This window comes from Vitis vinifera, chromosome 3, assembly GCF_030704535.1.
Source record: "Vitis vinifera cultivar Pinot Noir 40024 chromosome 3, ASM3070453v1".
In the NCBI taxonomy this organism is placed as follows: domain Eukaryota; kingdom Viridiplantae; phylum Streptophyta; class Magnoliopsida; order Vitales; family Vitaceae; genus Vitis; species Vitis vinifera.
In genome coordinates, this window is record NC_081807.1 from 7,734,864 (window position 1) to 7,758,171 (window position 23,308).

General features: G+C 30.8%; 2 protein-coding genes and 1 non-coding gene across 4 annotated transcripts; all 3 read right to left on the bottom strand.

Moving 5' to 3' along the window:
* Positions 1-4,329: 4,329 nt before the first annotated feature.
* TRNAC-GCA (transfer RNA cysteine (anticodon GCA)) lies at positions 4,330-4,401 on the bottom strand. The gene has a single exon. It is a non-coding gene; the product is annotated as a tRNA-Cys (tRNA).
* Positions 4,402-8,306: 3,905 nt separating this feature from the next.
* Positions 8,307-11,982, bottom strand: LOC100265153 (MATH domain and coiled-coil domain-containing protein At3g58260). 2 transcript variants are annotated; one of them, XR_009465395.1, is made up of 7 exons: positions 10,646-11,982; positions 10,395-10,566; positions 10,024-10,309; positions 9,768-9,928; positions 9,427-9,616; positions 9,134-9,206; positions 8,307-8,844 (listed from the first exon to the last, which is right to left on the bottom strand). XR_009465395.1 is itself a non-coding variant. In XM_059735954.1 (6 exons), the coding sequence occupies exons 2-5, from the start codon at positions 10,420-10,422 to the stop codon at positions 9,459-9,461; spliced, it is 633 nt and encodes a 210-aa protein (XP_059591937.1). In that variant the 5' UTR covers positions 10,423-10,566; positions 10,646-11,982; the 3' UTR covers positions 8,307-9,203; positions 9,427-9,458. The 2 variants fall into 2 exon arrangements, 1 of the variants encoding a protein (XP_059591937.1); XM_059735954.1 differs by having other exon boundaries at positions 8,307-9,203.
* Positions 11,983-12,091: 109 nt separating this feature from the next.
* Positions 12,092-19,647, bottom strand: LOC100259955 (uncharacterized). The gene is made up of 15 exons (XM_059735377.1): positions 19,395-19,647; positions 19,261-19,308; positions 18,972-19,101; positions 18,722-18,891; positions 18,350-18,635; positions 18,061-18,242; positions 17,767-17,921; positions 15,214-15,423; positions 13,913-14,021; positions 13,776-13,826; positions 13,484-13,613; positions 13,232-13,401; positions 12,861-13,146; positions 12,564-12,745; positions 12,092-12,439 (listed from the first exon to the last, which is right to left on the bottom strand). The coding sequence occupies exons 1-15, from the start codon at positions 19,495-19,497 to the stop codon at positions 12,285-12,287; spliced, it is 2,367 nt and encodes a 788-aa protein (XP_059591360.1). The 5' UTR covers positions 19,498-19,647; the 3' UTR covers positions 12,092-12,284.
* Between the last annotated feature and the right edge of the window lie 3,661 nt (positions 19,648-23,308).

The window sequence follows — 23,308 nt, forward strand, 5'->3', positions numbered from 1 at the left end:
TAGGCATATTATGATTTGGAATTGAATTGAAGTGTCCAGAATATATCAACTCTTGCATTAGAAGCTTGAAATATGAGTCAACATATTCATAAACATCCTGTTTCATCTCACGTATTGTTGTACATGCATGCTCACAAGGTATTCTGACCATTTTCCAAGCCTTACAAGTACATGTACGCTCTCTCAAGTTCACGTTTACATATACCTTCATATTGAATACCTTAAACACACCACCAACATAGGGATATACAGGAAATGACCCACTCTTTATAATGTTTTCCAACAACTTTTCCTCGGTCTTTCGGTAATTGGAGCTTTCCAATTTTCTGTAGTAGCCATATGATCACATGCTAGATGAGCAAACTTATCCATATGTGTCATTACTAAGTTGAAAATTGTGTAATGACGTTCCTCCTTCAGCCAAGCATTGAATGATTTAACAAGATTAGTTTTCATCTTATCCCATCGTTTTTTGGCAAACTTTGACATTGCCCAATGTTGTGGACTGTTCTCTTCAACCCATTTCTCTAGGTCAATGTTGTATGTCTTTAATTTGTTCATGGCTATAACATAATCATCATCCAACCTAGCATACGCAACACTATCAAGTAGCAATAATGCATCCACTTTACATTTTTTCCCTTCAAACCATGTTTCGTCACATAGCTACTAAAATTCTTTTTCACATGATAATAGCAATATACATGATTTTCTACTCCAAAAAGTTGAGAAACACTATGAAGGATTGCTTGATGCCTATCTGATATTATGACTACCTCTTTATCTTGAAGTATGCCCTTCAATTTATGTAAAAACCATAGCCAATCCTCATAGTTTTCTAAACTTACAACACCAAATGCAATTGGGAACATGTCATCATCAACATCATAAGCTGTTGCAAAAAATAAGGAGCCCCTATATGGTCCACTCAAATGAGTTAAGCCAATTGCAATAACAAGTTGACAACCCATTAAAAACCCTTGAATTAAAAAAGAATGTGCAATGAACAATTGCCAAAAATGCTCATTTTGTCTGGTACATTCAATAATCATCCCTGGATTAATGTCTACCAATCTATGACATAACCATGGCAACAAGATATATGAGTTTTTTGGAAGACCATATATTCTCTCCTTTGCCATTTCTTTGTATGTCCAAGCTTGCTTATAACTGAATGAAACACCATACCGACTCCTGAAATCTTTGCAAATTTGATGGGGCAAATACTGAGGGGTTGCCCTTATTACTTTCTCTATGACACGAGCACCTCTCTTTCCCCGCATTGAAGATTGGCTTGAACACTCAACATCTACACAATGATTGTGTACATCATTGAAGATGTTAACCTTCAAAATTTTGGTTATGCCTACTGAATTAACAGTAATTCTCCAAGGGTACCCATCCACTAAACAACACACAGATATTCGCTTTGGAGAGTTCTTTTTGAATTTGTATTGAAATCTACCAACTAATGACATCGTATATAATGCATTTCTAAATTCATCTGCATTAGGAAAACTATGCCCACACCCAATATTAGGTTGAGGACAAAGACTTAAATCATGTGGCCTAACTTCAGTTTCTGCACATTTGGACATGAAGCCTTGAGAAAGTCCTAAATTAGACTCATTGTTTGCTTGGCATGATGCAATTGAATTGTGTGTCTCCTCCATACTATTATGACTGCATTTTATAGCACACTTAGTTAATTAATATTATAAGCACCTTGCATCATGGAATTAATGACAACTAATACAAGATATATCACTTACCAATAATCATTTTGCACATTGACTATACCTCTTTCAACTTCTACTCTTCGAGTCCGTTTTAATACATCAATACGAGCATAGCCATAACTATGGGATAACATCATATGCATGTCCTCATCATCATCCAACTGTTGAAGTGCAGATGGATCAAACTCAAGGGTATAATGAAATGTATATTCATTTGAATTAATATCCAATCATTCACATGCCTTTGAAACAAAATCAACATATGACATCCCTTGTCCAATGTACATGCCTTTTTGTTGCCCACCCTTGTATTGTATTTGTTTATCCTTCTTAGGTACAATCTCTCCTCCTTCATGAAGGTAGCCATAAATGGATTTTCCCAAGTCCATTTACCAATTCAGAAGTACATTTTTTTCACCAACAATCAAATCAATCTATTTCACAATATTACAACCAAGGAAAATTTTTACAACAAATACAAAATAAACAAATGAAAATTATAATCAATTGAGACATATTTTATATAATAAAGAACAATATTTGTTGTATATTAGACATGTTAGGGGTATGCTAAAGAACCCACAACTGCCCAGTTTCATAAGAAATTTGAAATTTTCAAAATTTTACCTTATCGTAATGTTATTGTATTTGTATTGTAATTGTAGTGTATTTTTATTGTAACTCTATATTTTTATATATATATATATAAAAAAATTTTATAGATTTTTTTATCCATCATTGGATTATCATGAACAACTTCATGTATTGAAATTACAATAGTGTATTTTTATTGTCTTTTTATAATTTTGGCTTGCAAGGATGCTTTATGATAGGAATACAACATGATACCCTAGAAATGCCAGTTCAGTAAAAAACAATTCAATAGTTTGTCATTTTGGTATATTGTAATGTATCGTAATGTTAATGTTTTTTCATTGTAACTGTATTGCATTTGTATTGTACTTGTACTTTATAACTGAAGTAATGGTTCTTTTACACAACCTTCAAACTATTAGGCATTCAACTCATCATACCAAAATAATACTTATACAAAAAGGTAACAAATTCATAACAAAAATATAGTGATCTTAACTTTTTAACAAATTCATAATAAAAGACAAAGTGGTCCCATACAAAGGGGATTTCAGTTTTCAATGAAAATCCAAATATGTTCATAAATACACAAACAAAGTGGTCCCAAACAAACATGAAACAATTGAGAAAATTTTTTCTTCTATCATGTCAAAAAAGTCTTAACAACAAAACTAAAGTGCAAACATTTTCAATGGAAATAAATAATAATCATATCAAACAACCCACCCAGAAAATAAATTAAAAATAAAAATACATCTTCAATATGACCAAAATAATATTAAAAAAATTCAAAATAATAAATTTAAATAACATTTTACACAAAAAATGTAATTTCTTTCTCAAAACCTCCTTCAATATTTCAAATCTAATATCTTAGATCTACATTGTTAAAATTATTAACTTTTCGTTCTTTCAATCTGATTTTTAAATTATTTATTTATTTATTTGCATAAACTAACGTATTTTTGTTTTTTTGGCATTTAAAAAAAAACTTACCTTTAATGGATTTCTTGCTAGATTCACACAAAAAAACAAACTTTGTGTAAATGTTTTAGATCATGACCTAAAGTGCTGAACCTTTTTCCTTTTTCCTTTTTTTCTTCTACAACACAGACAAACTGCAGGTAGGTTAAAGAAGACTCTTTTTTCTTTGCTGTTGCTTTTCACTTATTAATGGTAGTTTTGGAATTTAAACAAAATAAGGACTTTGGAAGAATTATCATAATTTTACCATACCCTTCAGAAGAATTATCAAATTTACCCACCATTTTTTATCATATTTTTCCCTAGCCTACCCTTAAGGGTAATTCTCCCATTTATCTATTAGGTAATTTAATGCAATAAAATATTAAAAGTTAGGATACAGATCAACTCTGAGGTGTGGAACTCAGGTTAATCTCGTTAGACCATGCATTTTGATTACCGTAAGACTATTAAATTACATACCCTTGTTTTGACTAAAGGTTTATACTTGAGATCCCCAATCTTGATTAATTGAATCACAAATCAATAATTATTTTATAATTTAAATAGGTTTATTTAGAAAATTTTCATCTACATCTTATTCTAATTTTTTTGAATTATATATATATATTTGAATCTAAGAACAAATAAACATATTAAAACTGATCTCAGAGGACGACAATGCGAAATACTATAAAGCCGTGGTAATTTTATCTCTGGTTTTTCTTGGTTAGAGTTATCATGTATTTAGGCTTTAGTATTTTATTTACAACAGAGATTTATGGTCACCCATGTCTCTAAGATTAACCCTTGTTTGATTCTCTAATAATATATGTTTGTTTGATTGCCACTAACATTGTATTTGATTTCTCATAAAACAAATAAAAGATGTTTGCTTTATTGCCAACAACATTGTACGTATTTGATTCTTCATAAGTAGAAAAATAAAAAAAAAATAAAAACCCAATAATTCTTTTCATTGAAATTCATATATAATCCACAATCTAGAAAAAAAAAAAAAAAACAAACAAAAAGGGCCCAACCGGGTTCGAACCGGTGACCTCTTGATCTGCAGTCAAATGCTCTACCACTGAGCTATGGACCCTTGATGGCTTGAACAAATAGATATTTATAACCTTAACTCTTATTTCAAAACTATGTGATCTCAATAAGGATGCAACCCACATTTTTTACTTTACAACCAAAAGAAATCAAGTTGATCCAATAATCCTAAATTTTTACCATGAAAGTGTTCATTGTAAATAAAGAACAATTTGTTATGATTACTGTATTATGATGAAAAATTTTCATCATAAGGTTTATAGACAAAAATTCATTACTAATTATCATGATATACAAATCTCTTGTTTTATCATAGAAAGTTAAGCAATGTATGCAAAATTTGAAGTATCACTGAATGATCACATTTTATGATGCAAGAAATCTTCATAAAAAATAACAAACTTTTGTCATTAGATATTGTCATTTCATCACTAAAGAGATATTGTTGTAACAAAAATAATACAATTTTGATAGAAAATGCCTATTTTTTATGATGAAAATTATCATCACCAAAAATATATCTTTAGTAATATTTTTGAGCTTGATTCCATTTCGAAAGTCATGATGCCCATCTTAAGTATATAAGGAAGACATTTTATCCCTTTAATAATTAAGGTATTGACTTGTAATTCCCGTGATTCAAACTCATGACCCTTCACTTTATAATCATTTTGTTTTGTCATATCTTCTATGAAGCATTTGATATTTAAAGAGATATGCTAAACTTTTAATTAAATTTAACATTACCCTTATCTCTACACCTATCTAAAATTAAGATTATTTTTCATAGTTATATTAATAAAATGGTTAAAAGTTGAAAAAAAAAATTAAAGATCTCAAAATAAACTTCATAGAATGATTAATTCTTATGTGTATGCAAACATTTGGTACAACAAATATCCACTTTTACCACAAAAGTGTTTGTCGTAAATAAATAATAGTTCATCATTATGAGTGTTTTGTGATGAAAAAGTTTTATCACGAGGTCTATAGACAAAAGTCTATCACTAAAAATCACGATTTACAATTCTTCTCTTTCATCATGAAAATTTAAACATTGATGACAAAATTGGAATTATTATTGAATAATCACATTTAATGTTGCAAAAAAAAAAAAAATTCATCATAGAAAATAATAAAATTTGTCACTAGATACTACCATTTTGTTACTAAAAGAGCTATTTTTTGTGACAAAAATAATACAATTTCATCACACAAATACGTATTTTTTATGACAAATAATTTTTCATTAATTATGAAAAATGTATCTTTAGTAAGTGAATATTATATATATATTTTTAAAAAGATCGAAGATAAAATGTAGGAATTATGTGAATTGAAATATAAGGAAAGTTAAAATTTTAAGTAAAGAAATATTTTGAAAAATATGGTACTTATGTAATTGAAAGAAAAGGAAAGTTAAAATTTCAATATATATATATATATATATATATATATATATATATATATATATATATATATATATATATATATATATATATATGTTTAGGTAAAAAAATAAGAAAAAAAATTTATTTATTTATTATATGTTTTGTCTTTTATCATAGAATATATGCAATCTCAGACATCATATTCATTTATTTCTTAAATTTTTTGTAATTAAACATCATATGATACAATGGTAAATACACATACAACAAAATATATTTATCAAATAGGATAAAATAATGAATCAAATTCATGACATTATATGTTTGTGAGGTATCCTAGTATTATAAGAATCAGACTTACTTAGGTAAGGTCATGATTTTTATTACTAAATAGAAATTCTCTCAAATTAATCTCATTGTTTTAAACTAGAAAGTTTATAAGACAAGATTTACGTACCTTCTTATTTTATACCTAACTATGAAAGTGGAACTACTTTAAGCAATTCACTTCCATATCTAAGTTAATTGTCTAACCATTACCCTTGACATCATCGTTACTAAATAAAGAGTTTCATCTTAAGAATTAGTCACTTCAATTATTAACATGTATAGTTCAATCAAAATGAAAGTCTACTTCCATTGATTCCTTATTTCAATCTATTTTTAGTCTAGTGAAAAAATAAAATAAAAATGGACTTGAAAATGGAGGCTATGGGCTTGCCAAGGCCTTCTCTCACTTATCTATTAAAATTTAAGAGCTTTTGAAAGTAGCCATCCTTGTTAATAAATTTACCCAATTGCTATTCGCAACACCAATTTTACTAATGCAGCATTTTACATTCCTAAACTACCCTCCCTTATTTCTTTCTCCTCCCCCTCCTCTCCCACTCTTCTCTCTTTTCTCCTCTCTCCTCTCTCTTCCCAACCTCACGTCCCAATTGCACCCTTTTTTTATTTTCTTTTTCTTTTTTTTTCCCCAACCCACCCCACATTTTAGCATTTTTTTCTTTTACTTTTATCTTCCTTTTCATCTCTACCCACCCAACCCTTCACCCCATGTAAACTTTGTTTTTTTTTTTTTTTTTTTTTCATTTCTTTTATTTTTTCACACACAATTGTTTTTCATATTCTTTTTCTATTTTAAAACAAAATAATTTCTTTAAATAATAAATTATAAAATAAATCTTACCTAAAAATTGTCATTAAATGATTGAATTTCATCATTCATTGTCTTTCATATGTTATTTGTAGTCTTAATCAACTAGAATTTAGGTTTAATATGTTGAGAGGAAGTTAAAGAGAGTTTTTTATTTTATTTTATTTTATTTATTAAAAAGGGAATATGTGAAAAAAATATGACAAAAAAGTGTTACGTTTAACAAAATGGATGTTGCGAATAGCAAACCCCCTAAATTTATCAACTAGGGAGAATCTGATTAATTTTAAGGCAATATCTATTTACCTAAATTAGAGATCTAGTGTAATAAAGAAAGTCCCCTTTAAAAATTTGAAAATCCAAAAGAAAACTGAATTTTTAAAAATAAAAGGCATTTCTTAGAAAAAAAAATCATAAAACACTTCAAGAATACTTTATAAGGAAACTTGGCTTTTAAAGAATTCAAGAAACTCTGTTTTTAAAATTTACTTATCTTACAATATTCCAGTTTAATAGACATTCTTAATTGGAATATGAGTATGAAATTATTCATGATAACTCTATTTCAATCAAGGATATATTAGTTTCAATTATCATGCATTCAAGTGCTTGTGCAGGCGCGCATGTGCGCACACACACAAATAGCACGAGATGCAAAATCAAGATAATTGGTGATGTCATATGCAAAATAAAAGGAAGCAAGATGATTGGTCATCCCATATACAAAATATAAGGAAGCAAGATAATTGGTGATCCCATGGCTATAGGTTTCCAATTTTCCTTAAATTAGCAATCATTTGTGGATCATTTTCGACCCTTGAAAAAAATAAAAAATTTTGACATAACTTTTTACCATTTAAAGCCCATATTGTATCCTGATTTCTATCCAAAAACGTAGACCAAATCTTGGCCCATGAAGCTCTAAAAAACCAACAGCTCATGGATGCAATGGGTTTTGGGGACTTGCATTTCTTTGTTCCCATACCCTGAATCAAATAGGTACATGATAACTACCTAGGCCTATGCAATGGAAGTGAAAAATAACAGTTTTAACATTCCAGGATCTAGATTAAAGGCATTAGAAAACTTCAACTCCAATTTGGGTACCGGTGATCCCCAATCAATTTGGGGGACGGGGGGCAGTGGTGAGGGGGTGGGGGTTTATTTTTTTCCTTTCTGGTCACAGTTGTGCAGTTCACTTTCATATCCACAATGGTTACTGTTGGTTTGGGAAAGTACTCCCAGTTTGCATTCTGCATACAATTTTTATGAGAAATGGTTTTAGAGGGATATGCTTTTGCTCTTTGCTGAAAGAACCTTTGTGATAGAGCATTAACTTCATATCTCATTAATATGGAAAGCAAAAGTTAATTGATTAGATCTAGAATCAAGTCTAATAGATTGGATAGAATATTAGCTAAATTAAGAAGATATAAAATATACCAATTGAAGTTTCCAAAAGTAAATGAACAAGAGTGGATAAGCTCCTCTTGTATAGTTGAGAATTCACTCATTACCCACAGAAAGGTACATAAAATTAACAGATTCCATTACCATGTTGAAACACTCGGTGGATTCAGAAACAAAAACTTCCGCTCCAAACATGCATGAGTCATCAACAAGGTACCATTGTTGATGTACCCGGCAAGAGCAGTTTCGAAAAATGCCATTGATTAGTAGGGGCATGTAAGTGCCTTACTTTGCCATTGGCATCTAAAAAGCTGAGATTTATTGATAAATATTAGTGTAGTAATAGACTAAGATGAATTAAAGTTCTGAGTACTTATCATGGATATGATTAAACACGATCAACTTCAAGTTGGCATTCGCCCTCCAGCCCAGGGAAAGAATCCCTATTCACTATTGACAACTAGAGACAGATGTGCGACCCTTCCCATCGCATATCTTGTTTCCATTTGGATAGTAGAGACAGAAGCTCCTGTAAATGTAACAATATTGGATGAACAAACTTGTTTTGAAGCAGGAGTTTGAAAACCATGCTTCTGAACATAACAAGCTTCAAATTCACCAGATTCATATTATTCAATCTGTGTTCAAAAGTAGATAGTAAGAATCTTCCAAATGTGTAATGCGCTGGTGGGATGTATCTCCATGTTTTTAATTTTTGCTGCCATATATTTAGAACAATCATGCATCATGTTAAGGTATATTTCTATTTCAAAACATAACAAGTAGTGTAGTGATGTGCGGTAAATATAAATCTTCACCATGGAATGAGTCTGTTGGGCTTGCTGGTTACAGACAAGACAGGGAAGTGATAATTCCAAAGCTAGCTAGCTGCTAAAAGGAAAAAAAAAAAAAAAAAAAACCAGGAGTTATCTAAAATAAATTAAAAAAAAATTAAAAAATAAAAGAGAAATGCACCATGGCATTTTGTTGTGCAAGTTGAAAACTGCCTTTTGAAATAAGGCAAAACATGCCATGAGTTACTCTCAGCTTCTCTATAATGCGATACATACTTTGGCCTAAACATAATGTATTTAGAATAAGGACATCTTACTTTTTTAATTAGAGATTTCTTTAAATGCCTTATTAGATATTCTTCAAATGCTTCATGAGTGTAATCTGCACTTCAACCATCAAAGTATCCTTTAATATGTAGCCGTTCAGTTTGTCGTGATTGAGATCACTCAGAGAGACCATATCTGGAAATACCCAAATTTTTATCGAGTCACAGAACCAAATCTCAGCTGCAAATAGAGAAATAAAAAGACAGTCATGCTTTTTAGTTAAACAAATCAAACTTCAGAAGGAGGAAATTAAGGATTAATATTTTGTGTAACAAAATCAAAACAATGAAAACAATAATACTAGTTTAACAATGTAAAATATGTAGCTTACCATTTGATTTAGCATGCCTACCGCGGCATTGATTCTTTGTCAACAACTCAAATTCAGCATAAAATTTTGTTGGATGATGAAGTGTTTCAGCCAGCCCTAGAAAGAGGGACAGGCTTTTGTTCTTTGCCTTACCATTACCTTCTGGGTAGAGACTCAACTTCCTGAATCATTTAGGTAGAGCAAGAAATAAACAAACAGCTCAAATTTGCTATACTGTAATCAAGAAAGAGAAATAAGGGAAGTACATAACACATGCCCTTTATATTCTTTAACGTTGAATATTTCAGAGTGAAGGACTTCCTCATTCAGTGTGGAGAAATTCTTAATCACCCAAGTGAAAGTACCACCAACAGGATCCTTTAGCATGGAAGGACACTCCCCTTTGCCACTATATTTAATAACAAAAACCTCTGCTCCGAAAATGCAAGAATCATCCATCAAGTATCCATTACGAGGATCCTTGAGAACATCCAGTGAAAGAAACCGAGCAAACCCACATGGAGTCTTCATCACATTGAAGTGCCTTACCTTCCCATCAGCATCTAAGTAGATGAGTGCATAATATTAGTACATGCTGTCTTCATCATAAAACTGTAAAAGAGGTGTATTAGCTAGGAAAAAGACTACCTTGGACAGTTAAGTACTTTTCATCCATATGATTGAACACAAAAAATTTGAAGTTGACAGTAACCTCCCACCCAGGGGGAAGATTTTGAGCATCTGATATTTCTAAATAGAGGGATATCTGACCTTCCCCGTCACTTTTTTTTTATTCCCATTTAGGTAGATACAGATTCTCCTGCAAATGTACAAGTATTTTAATTTTGAGCAAAAGCAGTAATAAGAAAAGTGGAAAAGAGGATTCAAAAGAAATCCACCATTTGTAGCCACCCGCTTCAAAATCCCCTGAATCATATTTTTTTAATGCTTGTGTTTAGAAGCACGGAAACAGACTCTACCCTGAATAAGTAATGGGCTGGTTGGATCGATCTTAATGTTCTTGAAACTTCTGCAAAATATTCCAAGCATGTAAACATCGTATTAGTGTGTACTTCTGCATGGTAAAGTAATGGCTTGTAAAAACTAATGTTGAAATGTAATAAGGATTGATTTCAAGATCTTCTCTGCCATTAGTAATTGAACACTGTATATTAGCTTTGAGAATATGTATACACACACATGAATATGTGTATGTGTGTGAAGACGTTGAGAGAATGAAGAAACAAAACTGACCAGGTAATTCCTCCTCCATGGCTAGAAACCTCTCTGATCCGAAAGATTGTAAAAGATAAAGATTTGTTAACGAAGGGAGAGGTAGTTTCAAGGGTACAGTGAAGAGACCAATGGTTGTGGTTGTTTGGCTGCAGGCGTGTGGGTGTTTTAATGCTGGGTAAAGTTTGGTTTGGTTGTGGCTAAGTAACCCTATCCATTGTATCATGTCAGTTGGTTCATTTGATACAACATTCCAATCAAAGTTTTGTACCTTCATCATGGGCTATTGTCCCTTAGGTTCCCATGGAATTCCATCAGTCCACTTCGTTAAATGGAACAGTCCCCATTATTAATTAGGGTTGCATTTTTTTTCACAAGTGTTTTCGGCAAGCCAAACACAACACCTCTTTCCCATCTTAGCTTACTCAGCCCATTTTTCATATTGTATTCTCTGTTGTGACTCACTTCTTACTTAATGCATGCTGAAGGGAGTTATGTCTTCAGCTAGCAGTTAAATTTGGTAATATTTTTTAGATTTGTTTATTTCATTTGTTTGCATTCAACCAACTGTTGATGCAAGATCGCTTAAAAGTTAAAGAGTTCGACTTGAGTGGGTAACATTAAACATGGTTAAAAACTTATCGGGGATGTGATTAAACACAAACATTGTTAAGTAATCATTCTCATTGATTTTCTTAATTCCGTTATTCTCCTGCGAATGTAATGATACTGGATGAGCAAATGCTTTGAAGCAGGAGTTAAGAAAACCATATTCTTAGCAAACCCACCATTTGTGGCCACAAGCTTCAAATTCACCTGATTCAAAATTTTCATTCTTTCTATTGAAAAGTATGCATGGTGAATAGCTATGTGTAGAATGGGGAGTTCAGGATTGGGTATAGATCGATATAAGGACTCATGTTTTTATCATTTGTAATATAGTATAATAAACTCTCTTATTCGTAAATGTAGACATGGTTGGTAGAATCACATTATGCTCTTCAGAAACATTAGTACACCTCATTGCTGAGTGGGGAATTGAAAGATACATACTGTGTCCTAGAGCTGAACTGAATTGTCCCTGCTCAGAATCAAAGATTTACTTTAACAGATTGAAACTGGCAAACTAGAAGTGAAATATAATTTCAACTTAAACCAAACAAGCCAAACCATGACATGAGTTAAAGCAGGGGAATATCTCTCCGCTTCTCTATAACTTACTGTAATACATACCTTGGTATAAACACAATGTAATTTAGAATAAGGACATCATACTTTTGCAATTTTGGATCTTTGAATCCATCATTAGATATTCTTCGAATGCATCATGAGCAAAATCTTGGCTTCGACTATCAAACTATCATTCAATAGGAAATCTTTGGATTTGTCATTGAGATCACTCAGAGAGACCATATCAGCAAAACCCCATTCTTTGTTCGAGTCACAGAACCAAACCTTAGCTGCAAATAGACAGTCAAATAAAAAGAAGGAAAAGGATTAATATTTGTTTGACAAAAGAAATATCTAAACATAATACATGGAAAACAATAGCATTTGTTTAAGAAAATAAAATATGTAATGTACCATTTGATTTAACATGCGATGGTTCAACATTTTCATCATTGCATTGATCCTTTATCAACAACTCGAATTCCATATACAATTTCCTTTGATGATGAAGTGTTTCACAATCAGCCAGCTCTAGAAAGAGGCACAGGCTTTTGTTCTTTACTTTACCATTACCTTTTGGGTAGAGACTCAACTTCCTGAATCATTTAGGTAGAGCAAGAAATAAACAAACAAACAACTCACATTTAGAATTTAATCCACTTCACTGCAATCAGGAGAGAAGATAAATGAGGGAAATGCATTAACACATGCCATTTGATTTCTTTAATAGTGAATGTTTCAGAGTATAGGACTTCCTCATTCAGTGTGGAGAAATTCTCAATCACCCAAGTGAAAGTACCATCATCGGGATCCTTTATCATTGAAAGACACTCCCCTTTGCCACTGTATTTAATAACAAAAACCTCTGCTCCGAAAATGCAAGAATCATCCATCAAGTATCCATTACAAGGATCCTTGAGAACATCCAGTGAAAGAAACTGAGCAAACCCACATCGAGACTTCATCACATTGAAGTCCCTTACCTTCCCATCAGCATCTAAGTAGATGAGTGCATTCTATTAGTGTATGCTATCTTGACCATAGAACCGTAAAAGACGTGTATTAGACAAGAAAAAGACTACCTTGGACAGTTAAGTACTTCTCATGTATATGATTAAACACAAACAATTTGAAGTTGACAGTAACCTCCCACCCAACAGGAAGCTTTTGAGCATCTGATATTTCTAAATAGAGGGAGATGTGATCTTCCCCGCCACTTTTTTTATTCCCATTTGGGTAGAGACACAATCTCCTGCAAATATAAAAGTACTTCAATTACGACCAAAAGCAGAAAAAAAAAAAAAGGTAAAAATTAGGATTCAAAATAAACCCACCATCTGTAGCCACCCACTTTAAATGAACCTGATTCATATTTTTCAATATCTGTGTTAAGAAGCACTGACACAGATTCTACCCTGAATAAGTAATGGGCTGGTTTGATAGATCTTAATGTTCTTGATATTGCTGCAAATTAAATATTTAAAAGCATGAAAACATAGTATTAGTATGTACTTGTGGATGGTAAAGTAATGGCTGACCAAAAGTGATCTTCAAGTGTAATAATAAGGCTTGAATATCATCAAGCTTGAAGGCAAACAAGTCATAAAGAAGGAATATAGAGCATACAAGTGGTACTGTTACAGATAGAGGTAGGATGCAAGGTCTTCTCTGCCACGACTAGTTCAACAGTGGAGATTAAGTTTGAGAACTTGTCCGTATAAACCTATCAAGATGTTGAGAGGAGGAAGGAGAGCTACACTGACCTGGTGGTTTTTCATCCGCCATGGCTGGAAACCTCTGATCCCCAAAAGATTGTATGAAATGAGTTGGTAAAGTAGACTTAGATGGGAAGAAAACTGCAGAAGGGGTTGACTAAAGGAGACTAAAGGTTTTATTCTTGTGTGTTTGGCTGCAGGATTGTGGGTGGACCCTCAATGACTTAAATCGTGATGATTCATTTTATTATTTCAATAAATAAAAAAGTAATAATTTTTTATTTTGTAGTCCCACTGAGTCTTTTAACTTCTTTTGCTAATAGCTAGAGAAAGTGAAAAAAATAGGAAACATCATCTACCAATGTTATGGAGCTTGACCACATAAACAATTTTTTTTTTTTTTTTTTGTCTCTCTTAAATTTTTATTTTTTACAATCTCAATTTCTCATATTTCCTTATTGGCATAAGTATTTTTATTTTTTAAAATTTAAATGAAATTTTATTTCCCTCTTACTTTTTCCACATTTCTAATTTTTCTTTGAAACATGCTCATTAAAATTAAGTTCCATATGTTTGTTTTTGTACTTTTTACCTTTTAATATAATATTAATTTTTTTTCCCAAACTTACAATGGTTTTTCACTTAAATGATTACTTATGGTTGTTATTTCCTTAAAGAATATCTTTATTCTTTTTCTAAACTTCAAAGGATTATCCTTATTATATTTTAACTTTTTTTTTATAAGAAAAAATAGCTTATCATGAATGGATATATAATAATATGTCCATGGATAAAGGATAAAGCAAAAGAAATGTTATTTGGTTTTATAGGTTATGTTTGGTTCCTGGAAAATGTTAAGGAAAGGAAAAAAAATCATGTGGAAAATGATTTTCTTTAGTTTGGGTTACATAGAAAATATGATGGAAAAAAAATATAAATGAAAATATTAAAGAAAATATCATAACATTTTTCCTACTATTTTCCTTAAAAAATAAGGGAGAAAATAAGAGAAAAGAGAGGGGAAAAGTTGGGGAAAATTTTATCCGGGTGGTATCGGCTTGCCAGAAGTGAAGGCTTTGCGAATGAGGGGACCGAGATCTTCATTGTTGCAGATGGCGGAGGAGAGGAGAAGTTGATCAAACTTCTCAGATGAGTAGCCGTTGGTGGTCGTCGGGACCACTTTGCAGCGCATTTTCGACGACTCCATCATTGTTTAACCGTTGGAGACGGCAAAGGAGCAGTGGTTGTATCGCTCTGGGTTTCATCAGGAAACTCATTTTCTCGCTCTTTCACTTTCTGGGTCTCTTCGATTTCTTGGAAACTGACGTTTCATGGTCCGAAATGCAAACGCAAGTGTCGGAATACCAGCTTGTATCGGCGGTTCTGATTCGTGAAATCTTTCTGGTGATGAAGTTCGGGGAGGCGGTTTGCGATGGCAACGCGTCGTATGTCTGTACGACTTCGAGGTAGGAGAAGAGATCAGGCGGTTGACCAATTGTAAACACATTTTCCATCGAAGCTGTTTGGACCGTTGGATGGATCACGATCAGAAGTTGTGCCTGATGAGATGCAAGATGAGTTTAATCAACGGCTCAGGGCTGCCTCTGGGATCACATGGGTTTTATTTTATTTTTAAAATTTTGGTATGGTGAGGGTGAGAGGGTTGAACTGTATATACACGAAGAAGGAAAAAAAAATGCCAGGTACCATTAAAAAAGGGTAAGTTTTCAATAGTTATTGAACAATGGACTCCCATAAAATGCGTTCTTCTATAATTATTTTTTAGAAAGTAAGAGTACAAAATTTATTTTATTATTTAATAAATTGATAATCATTTAAGACAAATTATTGATTTTGTTTTCCTTCTATTTTTCCTTAACTTTTTTTCGTGGTTAACCAAACAAAAGAAAATGAATTCAATTTTTTTTTTCCCTGAATTTTTCATAGATAATCAAACAAGTGAAAAAATTTATATTCCTCTCCTTAGTTTTTTCTTTCCTTCCATTTTTTCTCCCGATTTTCTTTCTCTCGCATTTTCTGGGAACCAAACATAACCATAAAGTCTATTTTGAGTTATTTAGAGATTGTTTGGCCTTATGATTAAAAGGTAAATCGTAGTTCTTTGTTTTCGATTCTTAAAAATAAACTAATAAAGTGAAATAAAAAGTAGCTATTGACCCCTCATTTTGGGTCGGGTAAGAAGGCTTTTTTTATTTTTTATTTTATTTTATATTTTTATTTAAGGCCAGCTGGGGCTGTTAAGAGCTATGGAGAAGATATTCTTCGGGGTTCAGATGAGAACACGTGGCAAAAAGGGGATATTCTGGTGGTTTGTTGAGGCAGCTGATATTCTCTGCAGGTGAGGACATGTTTCGTAGGGGGATTGCTTATTCTTTTGGGGTTGGTTAGTGAGCTGAAAAGCAAAAGGAACCAGTAGAGCTTGGGGGTAGCAAGATTTCTAGGGGGGAGCCATTTTTGAGAGGAGGGGAAAACCGGTGGAAGCTGTGGGAAGCACATTCAGAGCTCTTGAGAGAGAGGACTGATACATGAGAGAGCAAAAACAGAGATCTGGAGTGTGTGTCTTAGAGAAAAGAAGAGAAGAACGAGCAGAAGCAGAGGCTGGAGCTGACTGGATTTCGGTTTTAGGAGAAGAAGCAGAGCACCTTGAAGCCAAGTAAATCTTTGTTTGAGGGAAGCTTTCCAGGTATGACTACTGTGAGCTTCTTTTCTTGTCCCTGGTTGTGGCTCCATTGTATCATGTCAGTTGGTTCATTTGATACAACATTCCAATCAAAGTTTTGTACCTTCATCATGGGCTATTGTCCCTTAGGTTCCCATGGAATTCCAACCTAATTATGCTCTAATGTGTAAATTAATAGAGCTTTTGATTCTATATTCTCAATAAAAATATAGCTTTTTCAGATATCTTTGGAAGTAGGTGAGCATTTACAATGATTTTAGTTGATATTTATAAACTCTAATACATGTCATTGCTAAAATGATTCAAAGTTTTTCTTTCCAAAATGAATGAATGATCATTATTGAAGTAGCACTTGGTCACTGAAGATTTTTCCTTTCATAATAATCTAATTCATTGAAGATTTTTTCCATATAAAAATTAAGAGTAATTAAGTGTGAAATTGAAAGATACATATTTAGGGATGAGAATAGGATGGGTTTAGGCGGGTCATCCTCGTCCCAACTCTGCCCTGTTTATTTAAAATAATTTTCATCCCTATCCATTTAAAAATTTAAATAGGTGGGGTGGGGTGGGGTGGGTATAGGAAATTCCCATACCCATCTCGCTATGCCATGTTTAATGTTTTTTTTGAAAAAAAATTAAAAAATTTAAATTACATTAAAATAAATATATTTTATAAATAATTAAAATATTATAATTTTTATAATTTATTTTATTGAAAATATTTATTATTATTCATATTATAGGAAAATATAAATTAAATTAAATTAATTTTATATATAATGAGGATAGGGCGAGGTGAGACGAGACAAGATAATGCTTGAATCCATGTTAAGTTTTTAAAAAATCTCAAACCCACCCCTAATCCGTTTATTTAAACTTCAAATTCATCTTATTAGGGACAGGTACTCGAAACCCCCCGACCCTTCCCCCATTGCCGTCCTTATACGTACTGTGTCCTAGAGCCAAATTGAATTGTCCCTTGCTCAAAATCAAAGATTTACTTTAACAGATTGAAACTGGCAAAGTGGAAGTGAAATATAATTTCAACTTAAACCAAACAAGGCAAACCATGCCATGAGTTAAAGCAGGGTAATATCTCTCCGCTTCTCTATAATACAATACATACCTTGGTATAAACATAATGTACTTTAGAATAAGGACATCATACTTTTGCAATTTGAGATCTTCGAATGCATCATGAGATATTCTTCGAATGCATCATGAGCGAAATCTTGGCTTCGACTATCAAACTGTCATTTAATAAGAAGTATTTGGATTTGTCATTGAGATCACTCAGAGATACCATATTAGGAAAACCCCAATTTTCGATTGTGTCACGGAACCAAACCTTAGCTGCAAATAGACAGACAAATAAAAAGACGGTTAAGCGCTCTTAGTTAACAAATCAATCTTCAGAAGAAGAAAGGATTAATATTTGTTTGACAAAAGAAATCTAAACATAATACATGGAAAAGTAAAATATGCAATGTACCATTTGATTTAACATGCGATGGCATAACAATTTCATCATTGCATTGATCCTTTATCAACAACTCGAATGCAGTATACAGTTTCCTTTGATGAAGTGTTTCACGATTAGTCAGCTCTAGAAAGAGGGACAGGCTTTTGTTCTTTGCCTTATTATTTCCTTTGGGGTAGAGAACCAACCTCCTGCTTCATTTACATGAGCAAGAAATAAACAAACAGTTCACATTTGGACATTAATCCACTTCACTGCAATCAAGAAAGAAGAGAAATGAAGGAAATGCATTAACACATGCCATTTCAATTCTTTAACAGTGAATATTTCAGAGTCTAGGACTTCCTGATTCAGTGCGGAGAAATTCTCAATCGTCCAAGTGAAAGTACCATCAACAGGATCCTTTATCATGGAAAGACTCTCCCCTTTGCCACTATATTTAATAACAAAAACCTCTGCTCCGAAAATGCAAGAATCATCCATCAAGTATCCATTACGAGGATCCTTGAGAACATCCAGTGAAAGAAACTGAGCAAACCCACATCGAGTCTTCATCGCATTGAAGTGCCTTACCTTCCCATCAGCATCTAAGTAGATTGAGTGCATAATATTAGTACATGCTGTCTTCATCATAAAACTGTAAAAGAGATGTATTAGCTAAGAAAAAGACTACCTTGGACAGTTAAGTACTTTTCATGTATATGATTAAACACAAACAATTTGAAGTTGACAGTAACCTCCCACCCAAGAGGAAGATTTTGAGCCTCTGATATTTCTAAATAGAGGGAGATGTGACCTTCCCCGTCACTTTTTTTATTCCCATTTGGGTAGATACACAAGCTCCTGCAAATATAGAAGTACTCCAATTACGAGCAAAAGCAGGAAAAAAAAAGGGTAAAAAAGAGGATTCAAAATAAACCCACCATTTGTAGCCACCCACTTCAAATGAACCTGATTCATATTTTTCAATATCTGTGTTCAGAAGCACTGACAGAGATTCTACCTTGAATAAGTAATGGGCTGGCTGGATAGATCTTAATGTTCTTGATATTGCTTCAATATTTAATTTCAAAAGCATGAAAACATAGTATTAGTATGCACTTATGGATAGTAAAGTAATGGCTGATGAAAAGTGATCTTAAAGTGTAATAATAAGGCTTGAATATCATCAAGCTTGAAGGCTAACAAGTCAAAAGAAGGAAGAGAGCATACAAGTGGTGTTACAGAGAGAGGTAGGATGCAAGGTCTTCTCTGCCACAACTAGTTCAACAGTGGAGATTAAGTTTGAGAACTTGTTCATATGTATGTATCAAGATGTTGAGAGGAGGAAGGAGAGCTACACTGACCTGGTGGTTTTTCATCCGCCATGGCTGGAAACCTCCGATCCCCAAAAGATCGTATGAAATGAGGATTTGGTAAAGAAGATTTAGAAGAGAAGAAAACTTGCATAGACTTGGAAGACAAGAAAAGACTAAAGGTTTGGTTCTTGTGTGTTTGGCTGCAGGATTGTGGGTGTCCCCAGTATTGCTTAAATCGTGATAATTCATTTTATTATTTCAATAAACAAAAAATTAATCTTTTATTTGATTTTAATTTATTTTATTTTTAATCCCACCAAGTCTTTTAACCACCCAAATCATCACCTTTAGTTAATCTGTTTTTTCGGATGATGAAAATATTTGTGATCAGAGATATATTAGTATTTCAATTTTATGGATATATGACGAATATTATTATAAAAATATCTCTAATGTAAAAACTAATTAAAATTATGAAAATATTAAATAAAAACTCTAAAAATTATATAAAAAGTAAAAATAGATATTTTAAAGTTATTTTTTAATTTTTAATATATATATATATAATTTATCATAATAATATCATATACATGGATAAAAAATATAAATTTTATAAGTGTACATTTATTAAGTTGCATTATATTTATTTTACAATAATATTATGACAACATGTCTAATTTTGAAATATATTTAATATTAAAATTATGGTCTATTTTAATTTAAATGTATTCAATGATATCAAATAAATAATAATATATGTATAATTTTTTTTAATATTCTTATTTTTTATATTTAATAAATATATAGATTATATAAAAAAACAGAAAATTATGTTTTTATATAATAAATTAAATCAAATGTAAAAATAAAATAATTAAAATTAAATCATTTAATAATCCAAAAATTAAAAAATGGTGAAATATCGATAAAATATCCAAAAATATCGATTGAAACACGGAAAAAAAATTGAAATATAGATACAATATCAAGAAATATGAATTGATGAATATATCTTTTCAAATTTTGTATCGGGGTTTATAAATATTGGATATATAAAAAATATATCGGCCATATATCCGAATATTTCAAACTTGGTTTTTACTTTTGTATTTAATTATTATATCTCTTTCTTCCTAATGAAGTTATGTTGTTCTTTAGCTAAAAGTTAGAGAATGTGGAAAAATTGACAAAGAAAAGGAAACATCATCTACCAATGTTATGGAGCTTGCACACATAAACAATTTTAATTTTAATTTTTTTTTCCCATTTTGGTCTCTCTCTTAAATTTTTATTTTTTATTCTTTCAATCTCAATTACATCTTTTCTTATTCGCATAAGTATTTTTTTTTTTAAAAAAAAAGATTTTATTGAAATTTCATTTCTTTATTACTTTGTCCACATTTCCAAATTTTCCTATTTTGTTTTGTTTTGTTTTTTTTTTTTGAAACATGCTTGTTAAAATTAAGTTCCATATGTTTATTTTTCTACTTTTTACCTCTTAATATAATATTATTATTTTTTTCAAGTCATGAACTAGCAATGATTTTTTACTTAAATGATTAGTTATGGTTGTTATTTCCTTAAATAATATTTTTATTCTTTTTTTTTTTAACTTTATAGGATTATCCTTATTACACTTTAACTTTTTTTATTTTTTATTTTAGCATATCATTAGAGCATAATAATATATTCACAGATAAAGTAAAAGAAATCTTATTTGATTTCATAAACTCTATTATGAATAATTTAGTTTATTTGCCTTAATGATTAAAAAACATGTCGTGATTCTTTACTTTCAGTTTTTAAAAACAAAGTGAAATAAAGAACATCTTTAAGAGAAGAAATATAAGTTTGTGGACCCTACAATTTCACGCGCATTCCCACTCGACGGTGTGACTCACTTTTTATTTTATTTGGTGAAAATTAGATTTTTTGACAAGACTTAAAGTCATTACTTATTTTTGTTTTATTTTTTAAGGGAAAAACAAAATAAGAAATAAAAACCCTAAGTGTGACTTCTAAAGAAAAAAAAAAACAGGTCTGTGAAAAACCGAGTCTGGGTCCGAGGGTCAGGTTACTTATTGGGAAGGTACAGTGATGAGTCGTAGCACCCCTCTAAGTCCGTATACGTACAACCTCTACTAAACGAATTGAGGGAATTGTGGCAATTAATTAACTCATTATGGATACCAAGAAAAATAATCAATGTACAAGTCATGGTGAAAATTAATATACACAAAATAATGATGAAATCTAATTATAAGAATATACAAAATAAATGACGACGAATTATGCAAAATGATTTATTGAACTAAAAAAAATTAAAAAAAATAGTTTTCAAGAAATTTCAAAGGATTTTATAAAGAATGATTTCGAATTATTGATTTTAATTTATTTATTTACAAAAAATAAGTTTCAATTTATTTTCAATTGATGATTTGTTTCAATTTCATTTGTATTTAATTTTCAAAAAAAGTTATTTGTATTTATTGTATAAAAAAAAATTTATTACAAAATTTTAATTTGGCAACAAAAATTATTTTACTTGCTTTTTTTTAGAAAATAATGAATTTTTACAATTTTATTTACAAAAGTATTTTGATTCATTTTCATTTAAAAAAAAAAGTGATTTTTACAAATTATTTAAAATGACATAACTTTATTTGCAAAAGAAATTTTAATTAAAAACAAAAACAAAGATTTAAATCCTCTATTTCTAAAAAAACACTTTTAATCCCATTTTAATTAAGGAAAAAGAATCCATTTTTAAAAAATATTTTTGGACAATTTTTATCAAACAAAGAAATTTTTGGACAATGTTATTAAAAACAATTCTTTTGGATTTTTCTAAATGCATTTTTCTGAATTTTTATAAATAAATAAAAACTTTCTTTTATTAAAAATAATATTTTAAAATTATTGTTTTATCAAAACACATTTATTGAATTCTTCCTCTCATTTAAACAAAATTTCTAATTTGTTCGATGTTCAATTCTGTACACACTCAATAAATATATACAAACGAATATTTACAAGAACTAAAAAAAATACAACCAAATAAAAGTGAAAAATAAAATATATACCCAAATAAACTTACAACAAGCTCTACGTGTCATAAATTCGTATTAAGCTATCAAGATTGCAGAATGAACCCATGCAAAAACAAAAATAGCACAAATGTAAATATCCAAAAATATGTAGAATCCAAAATAATTATTCAAGTTTCAAATTAGTCCAATAAATTTTAGCAATTAAAAATGGGCTCAAATTAACAAATATAGCCCTACAAAAATATCTCACATGTCATAACCCCTAATATAAAATTTTCAAATTAATAACCAAAATATAAGCTCAATTAATCAAACCCAAAACATGATAAATTAAAATAAATCTAATTCGGTCTAAATTTAATATCTTATAATCCAAGCTCAATTTTATATGCAAACTTAAATCCACAATCGAAATCAACTTAATTTAATATGCAAACTCACATCCAAAATATAGTACAATATTATATCATATCCGAATTAAATAATTAAAAGGAGTATAACCATATAAATTATCAATTAATTTAACCTAAATTAGCCAATTCTAAATTAATTTACCAACAATAAATTATCTCAAATTTTATATTAATTTACCAACAACAAATTAAACTAAATTCCATACTAATTAACAAAGCCCAAACATAAGGTCCATCAACAAACATATAGTGATAACAACAGCAATAACAACAAAAATAATAATAATAATAACAATAATAACAATGATAATAATAATAATAAATGCAAGTGGTGAGTGGCAGTGTGTGGGAAGGACCGTAGGGAGAAGAAAAATGGAAGCTAAAAAAATGGAAGCTGGCGTCTCGATCAGAGTCGTGGAGAAAGGCCAGAAAAGAGGGAGAGAATGGACGGGGGAAGAGAGAAAAGTGACAGTGGGTGTTCGGAGGGAGAAAAAAATAA

Coding starts and splice junctions, on each gene's coding strand:
- LOC100265153 (XM_059735954.1), bottom strand. CDS start 10,422: ATGGATGAAAAGTACTTAACTGTCCAAG. Junction 10,310..10,394: donor AAAGTACTTAACTGTCCAAG/GTAGTCTTTTTC, acceptor TCATCTACTTAG/ATGCTGATGGGAAGGTAAGG. Junction 9,617..9,767: donor TAGGCATGCTAAATCAAATG/GTAAGCTACATA, acceptor CTCTATTTGCAG/CTGAGATTTGGTTCTGTGAC.
- LOC100259955 (XM_059735377.1), bottom strand. CDS start 19,497: ATGCAAGTTTTCTTCTCTTCTAAATCTTCTTTACCAAATCCTCATTTC. Junction 17,922..18,060: donor ATCGCATGTTAAATCAAATG/GTACATTGCATA, acceptor GTCTATTTGCAG/CTAAGGTTTGGTTCCGTGAC. Junction 13,402..13,483: donor AAAGTGGGTGGCTACAGATG/GTGGGTTTATTT, acceptor TTATATTTGCAG/GAGATTGTGTCTCTACCCAA.